This window comes from Camellia sinensis, chromosome 15, assembly GCF_055761805.1.
Source record: "Camellia sinensis isolate YWXY chromosome 15, ASM5576180v1, whole genome shotgun sequence".
NCBI lineage: Eukaryota > Viridiplantae > Streptophyta > Magnoliopsida > Ericales > Theaceae > Camellia > Camellia sinensis.
In genome coordinates this window covers 126,708,066-126,725,709 of record NC_138975.1, presented here as the reverse complement: position 1 = coordinate 126,725,709, position 17,644 = coordinate 126,708,066, and the positions used below count along the sequence as shown (strand labels likewise).

General features: G+C 36.0%; 1 protein-coding gene across 1 annotated transcript; it reads right to left on the bottom strand.

The window, feature by feature from the left end:
- Positions 1-3,599: 3,599 nt before the first annotated feature.
- On the bottom strand, positions 3,600-4,221 carry LOC145813281 (uncharacterized). Its single transcript, XM_082908566.1, has 3 exons — positions 4,143-4,221; positions 3,921-4,057; positions 3,600-3,875 (listed from the first exon to the last, which is right to left on the bottom strand). Exons 1-3 carry the CDS (start codon positions 4,219-4,221, stop codon positions 3,600-3,602), a joined length of 492 nt encoding a protein of 163 aa, XP_082764692.1.
- Between the last annotated feature and the right edge of the window lie 13,423 nt (positions 4,222-17,644).

The window sequence follows — 17,644 nt, the reverse complement described above, 5'->3', positions numbered from 1 at the left end:
CAATAGAAGCCTAGCTCTAATGGACTTAGGATTACTGCTAATCTTGGACTCCCAGTAGGATTAGGATAAGCTCTCTAAGAGTCTTATCTTTACCCAAACTGAAATCTTCTCTCATTCTAGGACTCTTGTCCCTTATCCCCTTATCTCGAATTCCAGTTTATTCGCAGATAACCTCGGCCTAGCCGAGATCATCTCGGCGTCATGACCAGGACACGTGGCACCTCGGCTGGCACTTCGGTGACACCTCGGCCACGTGTTGTCAATCAAAAATAATGTCCCCACAGAAAATATTTTCCATGGATAATGAAAAGAAAACCTATTTGGAAGTAAAATGTTTTCCTCATTTAAAATGCAGAAAACATTTTTCGAATCAAAATTTTTATTAGTGCCACTACATTGCCGCAACTACCAGTAGCCCCACCACCACCACGGCCACAACCACCATTACCACTGTCGCCGTCGCCACCACTCCACCGCCTTACAACCACCACCACTACCATTTTGACCTCATTACTACCACTACCATTTCCACAATACCACTACTGCCATTGTCACCCCGTCGCACCACTACTGCCGCCACTATCCCCAACCCCTTTACTTTCACTTCCACCCTATCACCACCATTACCACCACTACTAATGTTCAAAAAAATTCTATAGAAAATATTTTATGACAATCTTTTTTGAAAAAATATTTTCATAGAAACAAACGGAATGTTAATCTAAAATTTTATTAAAATTTATAATTCAAACATAACTTATAAATCAAGACTGATGCTATACATTTTTCTCCCTCTAAGACATAAAGCTATAGGGTCCATATCAATAAATGCATATGGGATCCACTCACATGGGGATCCAGTCACGAGTTTCTAGAAGTGAGAAAAAAGGTATGAAAGAAATGATGACGGATAGAGCCACAATTTCTGCCATTTTGCCATTACCACCAACACTGCTCTGTTGCTCTACCGTCTTCCTCCGTAGTCGAGACTCATCTTTGTTTTTGTTCCTCTTTTTATTTCTTTGTTTTATTTATTCATTTTTTTTTCTGATTCATCTTTCTATCTATATATATCTTCTCTCTTTCTCTCTATTAAAACATATAACTTTACAGTCGGAATACAAAGTTTCTCTATCTCATTTCACTAACGCTGTGTTTGGTTGGGGGATTTGGGAAGGGAAATGGAAATGAAAGGAAAAGGAGAAAGAATTAATAGAATTCCAAATCCCAACTATGTTTGGTTGTGTTGGGAATCCAAGGAGGAAAAGAAATCATTTCTCATGAACTCTCTCATTGTCCTTCACACACAGAATTGTAGTCATGAATTGCAATAACAAAAAATAAGGTTGCACATGATCAAAGTGCTATTTGTTTTTTAGAAAAAAAAAAAAAACAAAATTAATTAATTTTTTTTAAAAAATAAAAAATCAATCAAAATAAAAAATTAATTTATTATATTTTGATAAAAATATATATATATATATATATATATATATATTAATTTGATAAAAAATTAATCAATCAAAATAAAAAATCAATCAAAATAAAAAATAAAAAAATAAAAAATTAATTTGATAAAAATAAAAAATCATAACTAAACAAAACTTTATCATATTTTCTCGACAAATATATATATATGTTATTTTCTTCTAATTTTTCTAATCCAACCAAAAATGTACGAGAACATAACAACCACATCAATCACTAGAGCACAGAACAAGTGAAAACATATAGTCAAACACTAAAATTACATAGATCATCTTTTTTTTTGACAATAATATAAAAGCATTTATATATTAGTGGAAGAGCTTCCCCTCCAAACTTGATAAAGTTTGAATTGCAGATTCAACAGACAGACAACAATTTAAATTGAACATAATGATGATTCCAAGAGTTCTATTATGATGATCAGAATAATCTCACAAGCATTACCAAAAAAAAAAAAAAAAACAAAGAAATAACATTAATGTATCATAGTGCAGCAATGCATCACAACCACCTACAGACAGCTAGCATCAGCAATAGCATAAGTGCAGAACACCAAACCAAAGCATAAGACAGCATCAGCAGCAGAACATCAAAACCAAGACACCAGACTCATCCACCAATATAGAAAACATAACATCAATGTATCATAGTGCAGTAATGCATCACAATCAGAATAACAGATTCATCTACCAAAATAGACTCACCACCAACTAATAGAGTCTACATACAAAAAATCCAAGCCTAATGATATTTTCATAGATTCACCACATCCCCGAAATATTCAAATAAAAAAGTACCAACGAAAGAAAAATAGTACTACGCATCAAAGATTGAAGATCCGAATTTAACAGACAACCAAAGACCTCGGCGTTCAATAGGGCATTCTAGGTACGCTCGAGCATCACTCACTTCTTTAGCAAGAACTTGATACACCTTCATTCGAGAAGCATCACTCATGCCACTAACCTTCTCAATCTCCTCAAATAATTGTCCATTTGTGTAGTTCCGAAGGTTACCACGATCAAGCGCTGCTGCAACTGCATCTAGACCTTCCTTAATTGACCTTATTTCCTTACTCAGAGTGTCACCTAATTTATTCTTTCTCTTCTTTGAGTTAGAGGAACAAGATACTTTAGCAGTTTGGTCATCTTGAGTTCCAATCCCATCAAAATTCTCTGAGAGTGACTCAGTATGATCAGTATTTTCATCATCCAAAAGAATTTGTTGCCCAGCCCAACGAAGTCGCTTTTCTTTTGGACCTATAGCAAGACTCCGAGTTGCTCGATCCTTTTCGAAGATTTGACATAACTTTTGAAAGTTTTGAATCGGAGCATGTCGAAATTGAGAAGCTTTAGGCTTTGCCTATAGAGAATAGCATATATAATATTATATTAAATAATGATGAACAAATATTGTAATTTTCTAGTACAGAACTACATCAATTTGGCAATTAGATATACCTTCAGGTAAGCTGCCCATACACCTGCTGTAGCTTCAATCAGTTGTGTTGAATGATTATATCCAAATCCACTATCAGTTGTTAACATATCTTTAGCCATTGCAAGATTCCTTTTTAAAGTCTTCAACCGATTCCTTACATGACTGGAATCACAATGTACACTAAACTTGGTACTCACCGCATTGCTTCCAGCTCTATAAGCAGATGATGTAAAACTACCACCAATTTTTTGCCCTTTGAGCATTTGGTCCAAGAGTGAGTCAATAAGAACAACATCCATTTGATTATTCCATTTCAAATGTTTCTTGTCAATTTCTACTGAACATTCTTGGTCACCTTCCACCTACACTCAAAAATGCCATAAAACATATCGGAAGAAGAGCATAGCTAGTAGCAAATTATCACCCAAACAAACGCAATGTTTCACATAATACAATAACAAATTAAAATATAATTCATTCCAAGATAACATTCAAATAATAATAATTAATTTGTCAATTTTTTTTTTTATCAGCAAAAGAAAAATATTATATTGATGTAAAGCAAATGAGTACATAATGGGTACATCACAAGAACAAGAACAAGAACAAGAACATCAAATAACCCTTCTAGCCCCTCTCTGTTTTCCAAAATCCATATTAAAATTTGATTGTCATTGAAGATTTATATCATAATCTCTCCACATGTCAGTAGCTATTCGCTCCCTTAACAATTCTCCTTCCTTACATTCTTCAGCTAAACTTGATCTAGCCACGTTAGATTGCACTTGTGCTCTTCTAAGCTCTGTATCAACCTCCTCAATAAGAGTTTCATTGGGATCAACACCCATGAGGTAGTTGTGCAAAATACAACAGGCCAAAACAATATCTGCTTGAGTGTCAACATCATAATATGGCTCTGTCCTACTTCCTAAAATTGGAAACCTTTTCTTTAGGACACCAAAGGCTCTTTCAATTGCATTTCACAAAGATACATGACGAAGGTTGAAAAGCTCTCGAGAATTTTCTGGTTGATGAACACTATACTCCTTCAAATGGTAACGAGTACTTCTATATGGAGCAAGGAACCCAGTTTTTAGTTGAAATCCTGCATCTACTAAGTAATATTTCCCTAGGACCAACAAGTAACTAAATGATGTTAGTTTGAAAGAAAATAGATTTATATTCATCAGCATATATACACGTTCAGTGATCACCTTGAGGAACGATCAATTTATCCATTTCTCTTGTTAATGCATTATCTAATATTCTCGAGTCTGAAGCAGATCCTTCCATCCCGGAAGGATATATGTAAACTTTAAATCAAAAGAACATGCAGCCAAAGCATTTTGAGTGGGATAGCATTTTCGTCCTCGGTATCTTTGTGCATCCTTGTTTGGCACTCTTACACGAAAATGTGTACCATCAATCGCACCAACACAATCCTGTAAAAATTCATTATTTGTATCCAAACATATAATATTATATACCCTAATTGCATTCATGTAGCTACCTTAAAATAAGGCCAATACTTGGGATTGTTTCTAATCTCTGGAGGGCAGTTGAATCCATCAGGTTGCTTTAAAAAGATATCTTCCAATGATATAATGGCTTTAAGAACTTGATGAAAATGTCGACTAACAGTCTCACCTGATTGTCTATAAAAGAACTTGATCGTACGGTTCCTCAAATTATGGCCAATTATATGAAGGAATTTTGCAACTTGTTCTTCTACTTTACTTTGAGGATTGTCTCTAAGAAACTGAGTTCTTTTAAGCATGCTAACTAGTGTGGCAAACGCATCTTTGCTCATGCGTAACTGGCTACGACAATCTGCATCTTCCAAAGTCGTTAGCCGTTTAATTAGGGCATATCTTTCATAATCTCCTTGTTCTGAAATTGACTTCCTTATATGATCACGACAATGAAGAATTGAGACAAGGCTGACAGCATATGAAGCATGCATAACTACACAAGTGGCTGCCCACTTTCTATACTTTTCCCACTACTCTTGATCATTTATCTACAATTTTTTAATATAAAAAATCACATCCACTTGTTAATAATGTTCCAGAATTGAAATGATACTTCAAAAAGTTCATAGACTAGGCAACACTCAAAATGACAACCCATTTGATTGGTTAACTTGAAGCATGTAAAAATGAATAGGAGACAACAAGTTGATGCAGAAATATGAATTAATAGGCCTACTTTATCTTTTTTATATGGTGTTACATTTGAATTCTTCCTTGGTCAAATGGTAAACTATTTGGATGTTAATCAGGAAAAAACTCCAAGTGCTAATCAAGTACCAGGTCTTATGTATTAAGTTGCTAAACTATATTATTCCAAAATAAATCCAAGAATCAATCGTAGCATTAAGTTTTAAAAAATCTATCATGAACTTATAGAACTATTAATTTGTTTGTGCAGGAAATCGTGATTGAATCAGCAGCAGCAGAACCAAAGACAAATTGAAGCACAAACTCAGAAATAAATAAGAAGCTTGTCCTATTCAAATCAGAGTTTTATAGTTCCAGTTTATGTATTGATATTGTATTGTTTCTACTTTAATGCTGTAAAAAACTCAAAAAGATTGGAATAGTAAAAGGCTAAATTGTGTACAGGTATTGAGCTGTCTAATTTTCATTAGTTGTCATCCATCTATTGCTTAAGCTATGATTAGACTTATAATGAATTAAACAAGATGTGTGTATCCCTCCTCCCAACAGAAAAGGAGAAACAACAAACATATGGATCCAAACAGAAAATGGCATTGGAAGTGAAATACATGAGCTAAACATTGAAATTTCCATCTTATAAAGAAGAGTAAAATAAAGGATACAAATGTCATACAAAGGCAGCACAAAATGAACCCCACTTATTGTCATAGTATCACTGCCATCTCTATCTTGGTAGTCTTCTCAAGCATTCTAAGCAGGAAAGGAAGCTAATGGATTTAATCCTAATAAAGGCTTCATAAATGCCTAATTCAGGATCACTGGTGAAGATGAAAACTGCACAGAGTGCTACAACCAGTGGTGGACCCAGAAATCATGAGTAGAGGTGCCATGTTAACTCAAAATTAAAACAGTGAATTTGTTATGAAATGAAAACAGAACCATCTAATAGTAATGACATTAGCAAATTCTCCAATATGACAATAGTCATTTATCAAAAATGAGGCATTCAAATGCTTGCAATCAATGAAAAAGGTCCAGTTAGACTGTTAAAGGAACGTGTGTGGGGAGAACACAAAATAACCTCAAACTCATCAAGGAAAAAAAAAAAAAGCTAAAAAGAATACAACTTCTAAACCTTGAGGAACCCTAAGCACGTTTTAAAATTCTGACTTCACCATTGTATGCACTATTCTAGTAATGAAATATGTTTAATTTGCCTGTGGTGGTTGAAATAATGAGAAGTTTTCTTACCTAAATGAATGCTTTCTTCAATGACAATGATATCCACTCCAAGAATTCATGTTGGTTAATTATAAACTTTTTTTGGTTATTGGAGGAAAGAGGAAGTCAAATCTGTAACCTCCTAATGAGATACTATACCAATATTTTTTAAATTTATTTTTTCATTTGTTTATTATTATGTTCATAATAGATTAGGGAGTTGTTACTTAATGATGACATGAAGAGGGGCCTCCAAAGCATTATATATATCTGAACTTCCTAGATTGAGAAGCAATCCTAATTCCTAAAACATTTAAATTTAAGAGAAATATTATATGTTATTAATTTTTTATATATTTTTTTTTATCGCTTATGTGAATATTTATGCATTAGTTCTTTGTTTAGAAATTATCATTAAATAAATAATGTAAATGAATAATACCTTATCATGCATTCTCGTAATATTGAACAATAAAAAAAAATCCCAATATTATATTGTATGGCTTACATTGTACACAACTTGAAATTCTCTATAATACGTGAAATGATCCATGAACAAGTCTTTTGTGCTTTTCGGTTTGAAAGTCAATTTAAAAATCATTGATGTGTTAAACGCATTTTAATAACAGTGCTAGAGTGAGATTTCTAACAAAAAGAGTTGTTCTATTTTAGGCTGAAAGTTAGTTTGAAACCAAATGGCACAGCAAAACTTAATTGGTTGACATAAAAAACACAACTCTTTTCTAAATTGAAAATTAAATGTGTTCTTTCTAAGTTATGGTTTTTTGTAATATTCTGGGTGAAACATCCACACGAGTAAATAAAAATAAGTAAAAAGTAATTCATGAAATAAAATATTTTTGTTTTGATGTGCATCATTTTTCCCTATAAATTATGAGACCATTTGTAAGTATCTTTGGCATTAAGAAGCACTTGTATGTAACAGATTGCTTTATTGAATGTAATGATTGTGATACCTATATGCCTCAAAGTGAGATTGTCGTTGTTCAGAAATTGAAGCTAAATTTTTTGACACAAATTACAAGTACTGCTCGATTGAATATTAAAGGGTATTTTAGGTTGCATTTTGATATCAATAGTCATTGTGAAATGTACATCATGCAATGATAATTATCAACAACAAAAATGCATTAATTCCATATCAAAAACGAAACTGTGTATGTATATTACTAAACTGTGCATGTAATCTATGGGTAATTCTATTACTCTGAACAAATCCGTGTACCTATAATCTCTAATTTGTAATAAAAATATATATATATATATATATATAGGTGTGTGTATGTATGGAATTTTCAATACAGATTTGAGTTTGATGAGAGGAGAAGAGAAAACGAAAGAGGGGCACCAATACCTGATCGAAACTTTCTGCCAATGAATTATCAATCGAGTTCAGTGATTGAAGATCACCAATTGAAGCAGATGATGATCCCCGATTGGAGCGATTTTCTGAATGATGCTGCGAATCAGAAATTCCTACCAGAGTTAGATCTGCAATTTCATTTCGAAGCAAAATTGTAAAGCAACTTGAACATAAATAAACAAATTAGTGGAAATCAATAGAGATCTGAGTTTGATGAGAAGGTAAGAGAAAATGAAAGAGGAGCACAAATACCTGATCGAAAAATCCAGGCAATGAATCTTCAATCAAGTTCATTGATTGAAGATTACCAATTGAAGCAAATGATGATCCCTGATTGGAAGGGTTTGCTGAATGATTCTGCGAATCAGAGTTTGCTAACGGAGTTAGATCTTCAAAACTCGTCGATGGTGGTTTTTTGAAGCTACTCATGAATGGTTTCCTGCGAGAAGCCATGAACAATGAAACTCTCTCTCCCCGATAAATTTTTCCCCTCAGTTTTCCCAGTCTTTTCTCACAGATATAAAATAGAATTGATGTCCTAAAAGGTCTTCTATTTCTTTATTTATTTCCCACCCCCTTTCTTTTCCCATATATTTTTTATTATAACCAAACATAAATAGGATTACATTTCTCATTCCTTTTCCAAATCCCACCCCAAAAACCCCAACCAAACACAGCATAAGAGAAAATTCTGTGGAAAGCTTACACAATGTAAAACACAGTGAACTTAACTCAAGAGAAGTGGAATTTTATTGTATGAAGTTTGTGTAACTAAATTTCACTGAAATACACAATGAAATTCCTTAATGAACAGCTAAATTTGATTTTTTGGAGCTAGTAAAATTTCACTTTGTTTAAAGTTAGAAAAGATTCATGACAATTAAAATTAGAGAATATTTTGAGAAATTTCACTCACTTAGACTGTAGATAACTAACTCAGTAAAATTTTGACAATTTTGTTTTCGAAATTTCACTATATACATATTGTTTAATAGATTTCGTCAAAAATTTTGAAAAACATAAATTTTACAAAAAATGAAGATTTAGATTTAATTTAATTTTTTTTTTTTTTCAATTTTCAAGTTTTGAAAGCCATTTCACTTTTGAAAACAACATAACTGTTGTATTTGTTATGCTCTTTTAAGTGTTGAGATTTAATAAGAATATTTTTGTCCAAACAAAAAGCGACGTACTCTTGAATAATTTATATCAGTAAGTAATAAATCCTTACACTAATAAAGATTTATAATGGAGGAATTAAAAGTAAAGTAGCGGTTGAGTTGATTTAGATCTTAGAATCAAATCGAAAATTATAAAATTCTATTTTCAATACAAATTATAATGTATGTTAAATAAATTTAAAATTATTAAAAAAAATGATAAATTTGATATAATGTATTTGTATGTGAACATAAGTTAGATGAGACATTTGGTGAAGGAGTTTATAATCCAAATTTCAAATAAGAAAATTTTTTAGACCATGAAAAATTCTCATAATTTGACTCATAATGATGTGATATGTTATGTGTCAACTGTTAATTTGTTATATACTCGATGTTATAAGGCCTAACTCCTTTGCTATATCATTGTAAGTGAATTTATGGGTCAAAAATTGAGATTTCTAGCATTTCTTATATAGATATACTAGCAATCTATCCCTGCTATGCACGGGGATAAAATATATATTTAAATTTATAAAAGAAAAAAAAATGTGTTATTTCAATCTATGTTGCATTTGTATATGGAGTATTATATTTCGTACAAATTATTTTCATTTGAACATTTCAATGATTTCGTGGACCAAAATATATATAGTGTATTAAGTGAAAAATAAAATGCAAAGATCAAGTTGTCAAAAGATAATTAAATGAAAGAAGAATAAAGAAGAAGATGCAAAGGTGAAATAAGGCTATAAGATTATCATTTCATGTTCATTTTGTTGGAAAAAATGGTTTTATGGTGAGTTTAATGTGAAATTAAAATGGGTTTCAACAGTAGGTTGAGGTGGACCCAAGTGGTTTTAGATACTTTGCAATAAGTTCTTTACGCTATAAAAAGAATGACTAAAAACCATTAATAATTGAATCATAAATTATCTCATAAAATTAGCCTCATGAATGAGATATAGGGAATGATATGTAACCACATATCCCACATTGATTATAGAGGAAAGTACTAATGGGTATTTAAATCCTAAGGTTTTGATAAGGGTATGAGCCCATCCAAATTTTTCAAAAGAAGGGAGTTATGGATGTTTTAAGAATGGGCTTGAGTCAAAATTATAGTCTAAGTTGGTTATGCAAAAAGTGTAGTGCGCTGCTTGCATGGATGAAGCTAGAATTCTGGCATTAAATAACATTCTTTTCCAAAAGAAGAAAGTAGTCAAAAACTATAATAAAAAAGTCAAACACATTGGCTTTGATGAAGGTGATTTGGTGTGGAAAACCATACTCCCAATAGGGATTAAAAGCCATAAGTTTGGAAAATGGTCACCTAACTGGGAGGGACCATACCAAGTCCATAGAGTCCTTCCTTTTGGAGCATGCTATTTGAGAAATTTGAATGGATATGTACATCCCAAAAAGATTAATGGCAGGTATATGAAGCCTTATTTTCTAACTATATGGGAAACACAAGGAGTAAAATAAATGCTAAGTACAAGAACACAAAAATACTCAAATAAGAAATAAGAATTTGTCTTTCATAAGGAGTTGAATATATTCTGCCATAAAATTGGCCCAAAAATCATTACAATGCCTCAGTTGTTCTTTTACAATGGATGCTCTATTATTAAAAGATGAAAACAATTGAATGGCTATGGTCATTTCCTGCTTTCGGTCAGCCAGTCCTTGGTTGGTGATCTGCAGTTTGGTGTCAGTTCGGATTAAGGCCTGGTTCACTGCAGATAGCTCCTCCTCAAGTTGAGCTTTCTTCTCCAGTAGTTAAGTTCGAAAATGGGAGACAGAGGAATGTTGTTCCTTTAGCCCGAAGACTTCAGCATGTACTGTGAAAACAAAGCTCTGGTCTCTCACTAATTTCTCCTCTGCAGCTTTGGCAGCATGACAAATGTTGATGTAAAAGTCAATAGTAGCTGCTGCCTGAAATAGATGACTTGAGACAGGTATACTGGATTGCTCAACAACTTTGCATCACTGAAGGAAGCCATTTCTTATTATAGGCCTTTGTAAAGCCTCGAAAGGAATCCTTGAAAAAGATGTCAATAACTCCAGACAGCTATCTAAGTCCATCAGAGGTGCATAAGGCTTACTACTGGAGGAAAAGGAGCTCTCAAGAATTTCTAACAAGGAATCAGCCAGAACTAATGGCTCAACCTCATCATTAGCTATTGGAGAGGTAGAGGGCATGTCGAAGAGACTGGCAAGTCTTGTTTCGAAGATATCTACCTCATCCGTGGACATGGGGGGTGCAGAAAGAGCAGTGGTGGAGGGCACAGAGGACTGCATAGGGATAGGAGAAATGTGTGGAGCATCTTCAGCAGTCTCTATGGTCCTAGCGACCAATAGGTCAAGGGAAGAAGGGCTGGAAGTAGGTAAAGGTAATAAACCATGGGTTGGAGAACTGCCAGCACTCTCTGTAGGGGAATCGGCTACCATCAAAGATGGAGCAACAATTGGAATTTCCTTAGGAGGAAGGGGAAGAGCAAGGCTCGAAAGAGAACTGAATTGAGGTAGATCCAAAGATAAGTAAGGAAGATACAGATTTAATCCAAAGGAAAGAGATGCAGGAATGCTTGGCCTCAAGGAGGGTACATTGAATATAGGCCTAGGAAGTGGGAGTATTATCTGAATAGCCCTCACATTTTGCATCTGATCAACTTCAACTGAAATGGAGGGAGTCCTTATTAGAAGAATAGGCTCAGTAGTTGTTGCTGCAAAGGAAGAGATGTAAAGTAATGTCAAGTTTCAATACCAAAAATTTGATAAGGGAGAAACAGTAGAAGCATGAAAGAAATTACTTGTTTCAAAAGTGATAGCAGCAATAGGAGAGCTTCGAAGGGAATAGTGCTCAGCAATATGTTGCCTTCTTGCAGTTTCTCTTTGGATTGCATTAGCAGCAGCTGCTTCATCTCTTAAGAATTGTTGCTGCCGTCTTTTCTCAGCTCTCTCAAAGACAATTATGGCCTTAGAATGCTCTTGTTCTACTGCCTTAGCAGTTGCTTCATGAATAGGGTCTTCGACCAAATCAGAAGGAGAGACAGTCATCTTCCTTATCTTTTTTCTTTGTACTGGTATTGCCTGTTCCTTCTCAATTTCTTTCTCTCCAATTTGGGATTCGGATTCTTCAGAAGTGAGCTCCTCTTCCACTACTCTGGCAGCTGGCTTATGAGTGGGATCTTCAATCGAAAGAGAGACAGTCATATGTTCCCTCTTTCTCCTCTGTAATGGCACTTCCTATTCTTTCTCAACCTCTTCTTCTTCAATCTGGGATTCGGATTCCTCAGGAGTGAGTATCAGCTTCCTTTTCTTTTTCTGCTTTTGATTGTCCTTGAGAGTAGCTAGGATTTCAGCCCTCTTAGGAGATTCTTCTTGTGGAGGCCCTGCACCAAGAGGTATGAATGTAAAGGAAACAAACAAAAGAGTCTAAGGGGAAACCTGAAAATACTTACCCCTCTTTGAAGCAGCTCTGGTAACTCTAGCAGGAAAGGATGAGGCTACAGGAGCAGTTTTGGCAGCTGTGGAAAGAGAGTGAATGTTCTCAACAGTTGTTGATTTGGCCTTCGAAGGCACTTCTAACCCTATCAGTAAGTCATAAGGGTGTACGGATAGGCGCACTTCCATATTGGCTGTCCACCAGTTTTGAAATCATTTCAGAGCTAGGCCAGAAGGAAGGCAGGGGACAAATTTGAACTCGCTCATTTCTTTCAACAGTTTGAATGTTGCTTCTTCCAGTTTTGATTTGGGTATTCTCAGATCTCTGGCTGTAAGATGAACATTCGAGAGACTGCAGAGTGGAATGGGAATCCCTTGAGTTAACCTAAATTGCCTGGCAAATTGAGAAGGACAGTACACCTTAGCTATACACTTATAAGCTCGAGGGTTTAAAGTGCCAATGAACAGCTCACTCGGCAGCAAAATAGAAGCCCACATGCCTTTGTGGGGTGGGGTAGAGCACTCTTTATCAGCTAAGAATGTTCGTAGCCAAGCAGGTCCTTTGTTGGCATCAAAGGGGCAGAAGAAGGTAGCAGGTGGAGAAAGAGGAAGTTGGTGAAAAAAGGTGAAGTAGTTGGCAAATAAAGCATGATAAAGAACAACTCTGGCATATTTTTCCCCATAAGTGCTAGGGTCCTGAACAAGGAATCTTAAGCATTTGGGATGCAAATCAGTGAAATAAGCAAAGAGCCAGAGTTGGAGCACCCAAAGGGGACCCCCTTGGTTCACATCAAGAGGTTTCTCACAAAATTGGGAACATGCTCTATAAACATGGCCTAAGAGATAAGCAGCTAGGGCTATGCGTTTTTTCAAAACAAGTGCCTTCGCAAGTGGAGCGAACTCAGGCATAATCCTCTGAGATGATGTACAAAAGAGAAATTCGCACAACCAGTACAAAATGAAGGAAAAAAGTTCTTTATCTCTCACGGGACCTACCCTTTTATTTTCGGCCTTTACAAAATCACTGTAAGAGGAGTTTAAGGGTGGAAGGGAGAACTTAACAGGAAGGTCTGGATAGCCGGGAGTGAAAGGAGAGCCAAGGGGTGAAAGCCCTAAAAGATGGCAAATATCAAGAACAGTGGGAGCCATCATGCCATACCGAAATCGGAAAAAATTAAAAGCCATGTTCCAAAAACAAAGAGCAGCGGGAATCAAGAAAGGGTCTTCAAGAATGATAAACCTGGAAAGACGGAGGGCATCGAGAATACAGAGCTCTTGCAGGTCGTCTTCTCGCGCAGGTACAACTCTATCATACCATTCTTCCCATTTAGCTCTCAATGTCGGCCAGCAACGATGAGGTCGGGCCACCCTCCAATTTCCCTAGTTGAGCCCTCCTTCGTAGAGAAGAAAATGGTCCTCCAAATGAGGGTATAAAGCTGGAAGTTGAGCAGGAGCCTCTCGAAAGATGGGACCTAAGACGTATTCTTGTTTATTGCTGTGACGAGGAACGAAGAGGCAGCCGTCTATGGCGCTTGACTCATCAGATGTTAACTTGGCGATCTCTTCATCAATACATCTTTTCAAAGCCATGGTTGGGCTTATACGATCTCCAGCAAGCACTTTCAAAGAAGAAGAATCCATTGGTAGCAAGCAGCAAGGAAGAGAGAGTTAACAGAGGAAAAGGGTTTATGTTTTGAGCGAGCGAGTGATTTCAGAGCACGAAATAAAAAGGGTTTTAAAAACCTTTGTGTCTGGAAGATATATCGCGTGATTCGTTCAGTACTAAAAGTACCAATACGAAGAGCTTCCTTCAATATTGATACTTTTGGAGGGAAAAACACATCCCAGACGTTGAAGCCAGCTTCGAAGTATAGTATTTGGCTTCAAAACCAGATTTTGGCGCCAAAGTCAAATAATAAAGGCTTCGAAACTAAGAAGCCAGCTTCGAAGTACATTTCATACATATGGATGTAAGAATGCTCAAGTATTCATTTATTTCGAAGGGATTAAAGACCTGTTTTAGGTTTCTCAATAAAAGTAATGTCTTTCGAAGTAAAACTTGAGACCCCTTAAGGATGGGAATTGGTATTCGAAATATCAAAACCAATAGTTGGTTTGTATACATACAGACAAAGATTGTCTTTTGAACTAAAAACAGCATGGACTGTTCTTCGAAGCAAAAATAGTTAATTTAAAATTGGTTGATCATACTAACCATGACCATATGTTGGTTATGATTAAAACAAGCTTCAAGGGGTAAGATTGTTAAATTCGAAGCACTAATTCTAAATGAAAATCAGCAAAAATTGTTAACTATATTCCATAAATTGGAAAGGTTCATTGTTGGTTCTTTTTAGTGTTTCATTTAAAACGATTGAGTCCAAATTCGAAGGATAAGATTGTTCCGTTCGAAGCCCTGAATTTGCATTAAAGACAAATGGGGACAAGATCAAACCATACCGAACAAAGAAAAAGTCTTAGTGGTATTAAAGCAAAAGCAATTACCTCGAATGGCCCTATTTGGGTACAAACTCAAGCTCATAAAAATAGGGAATGGAATAAATAACAAGATCATGAAATTTAGTCCAACTATGATCAACGAATTTCTGTTCTTTCTTTATTCTATCCTCTATTTCTTCTAACATTGGCTGCATGAGTTGATGTGCTCTCACTTCGTAAAAGAGCTCTTCAGCCTTTATTTCGAATACTGTTTCTCTTAATCCTTGTTCCAATTCGTCTATATCCGAGTCATCCCAGTACGCAGAACCTTTATTCTTGAAATCATCGAATTCTTCAATGAAGTTCTCTGCTTCATACTGGGCATGAACTCGAAGGGACGAGAGTTGGTCTAAAGATTGTGTGGTGGCCATAGAGGTCCGATGCCAGTGGAGAAGCAATGGAAGTTGGTTCAAAAACATGTGAAGCTCTGCTTGGGCAAGGGGCTTGAGGACATGACCCCGAGTCAGAATATCACAAGCCTATCAAAGGTTCTTGAGAGGGACCTCATCCTCAAGAACATTGAAGGGCAAGTGAGAGAAAGCCGTGAGCAGAAGTTGAGCTTGCTTCCGCTTAGCTGGATTAGGGAAAGGTGGAGGCTTGTAAGGTGGAAAGACCTTATCCGCAGAGAGGGCAAGCCTCAGTTTCTCTGTCCAGCAAGGATTTAGCAGAGGTGAAGGTGTGGATGCTTCTATTTCAGGAGATGGAGCAAGGGCAGAAGGAACAAGGGCATTAATATAATCAAGCCAGTCAGAAGAACAAATCTTCGCCTTCTGGGCTAAGAATGATGGATTGTACCCTTGTGCCTCTTCTAGGCGTCAGGCGGCGTGTACTATCTTTGTAGGCATGGAAGATGTATACCATGCCACAAGCAGATTCTCCTCCAAACTGCTTCGATGGTCAATGGGCACGTAGGGATAGACCACCGAGCTTTGCGCATAAGAAGGGAACTCTAAAGGGTCAGTAAACTCAACAAAGTGATGGTTGATTCGTTCCTCAAATCACAGGCCTCAGGTTTTGACTAGCTTATCCAGTCAGAAGCCCTAGAAGAGGAAGAAGTTGTAGCCTTATCCCATGCAGAGGGTTGTGAAGAAGAACTTCCCATGTCCATATTTGCGACTTTCTGAATCAAAGGATTGAGAGTAGTTTGTTCGTAGTCCAAGGGTGAGTCAGAAGAAGAACTTCCCATGTCCATATTTGTAAGTTTCTGAATCAAAGGATTAAGGGTAATATGTTCAAAGTCCCAGGATTGATAATTTGCAAAGGCATCCATGACCTAAATATAGAAAGATGGGTAAAAGTAGCTAATTAATGCATGTAGGTTCTTTCGAGAAAGAACAACATCATCATATGACTCTTCGTGTGCTCAATCAATGTAGGGAAAAATTGATTCGGCCATAAAAAATGTATCAGTCTGTTTGAATACTAAGGTGGTGGGGGTGTTCAAAAGATTGAAGGAGAGTGTAATGCAGATGATGGATGACAGTTGCATTTCTGGGAGAATGAAAAACCCATGCACGTTCTAAGACGTGAGAAAAAGACCTTGATCCACTAATATCACCAAGTATTGGGTATATTAGTGCGGGGGGTAATGTTGGCTACATATTTTGTACAAGCCAATTACAATTCGACGCGTGGCAAAATAAAGATAATATAGGAAGACTATTTAAGTCTTCGATCCTAATCGTACACGTGGCAGTTAGTATTGGTTATTACGAGACCTGAGTAGCAGTGGATCAACAAAGAGATGCAAGGTGATGTAGCTTCAACGGTTACTCACATTTCAAATTCAAATTTGGGAGGGAAGCCTAACTGCAAGTAATGGCGTAATTGAGCTAATCTTGAGGCAACATGATCAGCGATCATGGAGGAGCAGTTCGACTGTTAGAAATGCAGTTTGATGGTCATCCTTGAGCAGTATAAATAGCAGAAAAGGCCCCAGAAAAAGCCTAGACTCAGATTCAAAAAACCAGTCTTATTATACTTATTTTCTTTTCCAGTTTTACATTTCCAGTCTTATATTTCCTGCACTTTAAATTCCTGCACTGCACTTCGTTCATAGGAGTAGTTTCAAGTAGATTGTTGCTGTAAACCTCTACGAGGCTGAGTTTGGATCATTGTAAGTTTTTCATTTTAATGAAATACTTCAATTGTTCTTCATTTGATTGTTATATTGCTTAATTCTCCTAAATCAAGCCACCAGTAAAAGTCCTCTTCATTGAGGCTGAAAGAACTAAAACACAATCGTCTGATAATTGGATGGCAATTAATTTTCTGTAAGGGCTGATTGATCCTTGCTGGCACACTCACAATTACAATAATAACCTTCGAAAGCCAAAAAGCCAACAATTATGTTCTTCTTGTATGAGAGAGTGCTCCAATTGTCAGTTCGCTGAAGTTATACAGAATATGCTTCTGTCTTAACTGGTTTTAACTGTCGTATCTTAGTAGACAAATGCCAACATACCTCTAGCACCCACAATGAGGCGGCGAATCTGTTTTAAAAAAACTGTGGTCACATAGGTTTCGATTTACTTCTTGTTTCTTATTTTAGTTTACTATTTTATTCCACAATATATTTGTTTTATATTTCTATTCATCAACTTATAATATCTAGTTTAAATTAGTTTATGAATTCTCGTTCTATAATATGAATTTATTCATTGCTAAACCCAAGGCCTCGAATTTGGCTCGAACAGAACCAGAGGGGAGGGGAGGGGAGGGGAAGAAGAGAGAGAGGGGGAGGGGAGGGGAAGAAGAGAGAGAGGAAGGGAGAAGAAGAGGGAGCCGCCGGTGGGCCGGACTGGAGGGGGCCATAATCACCG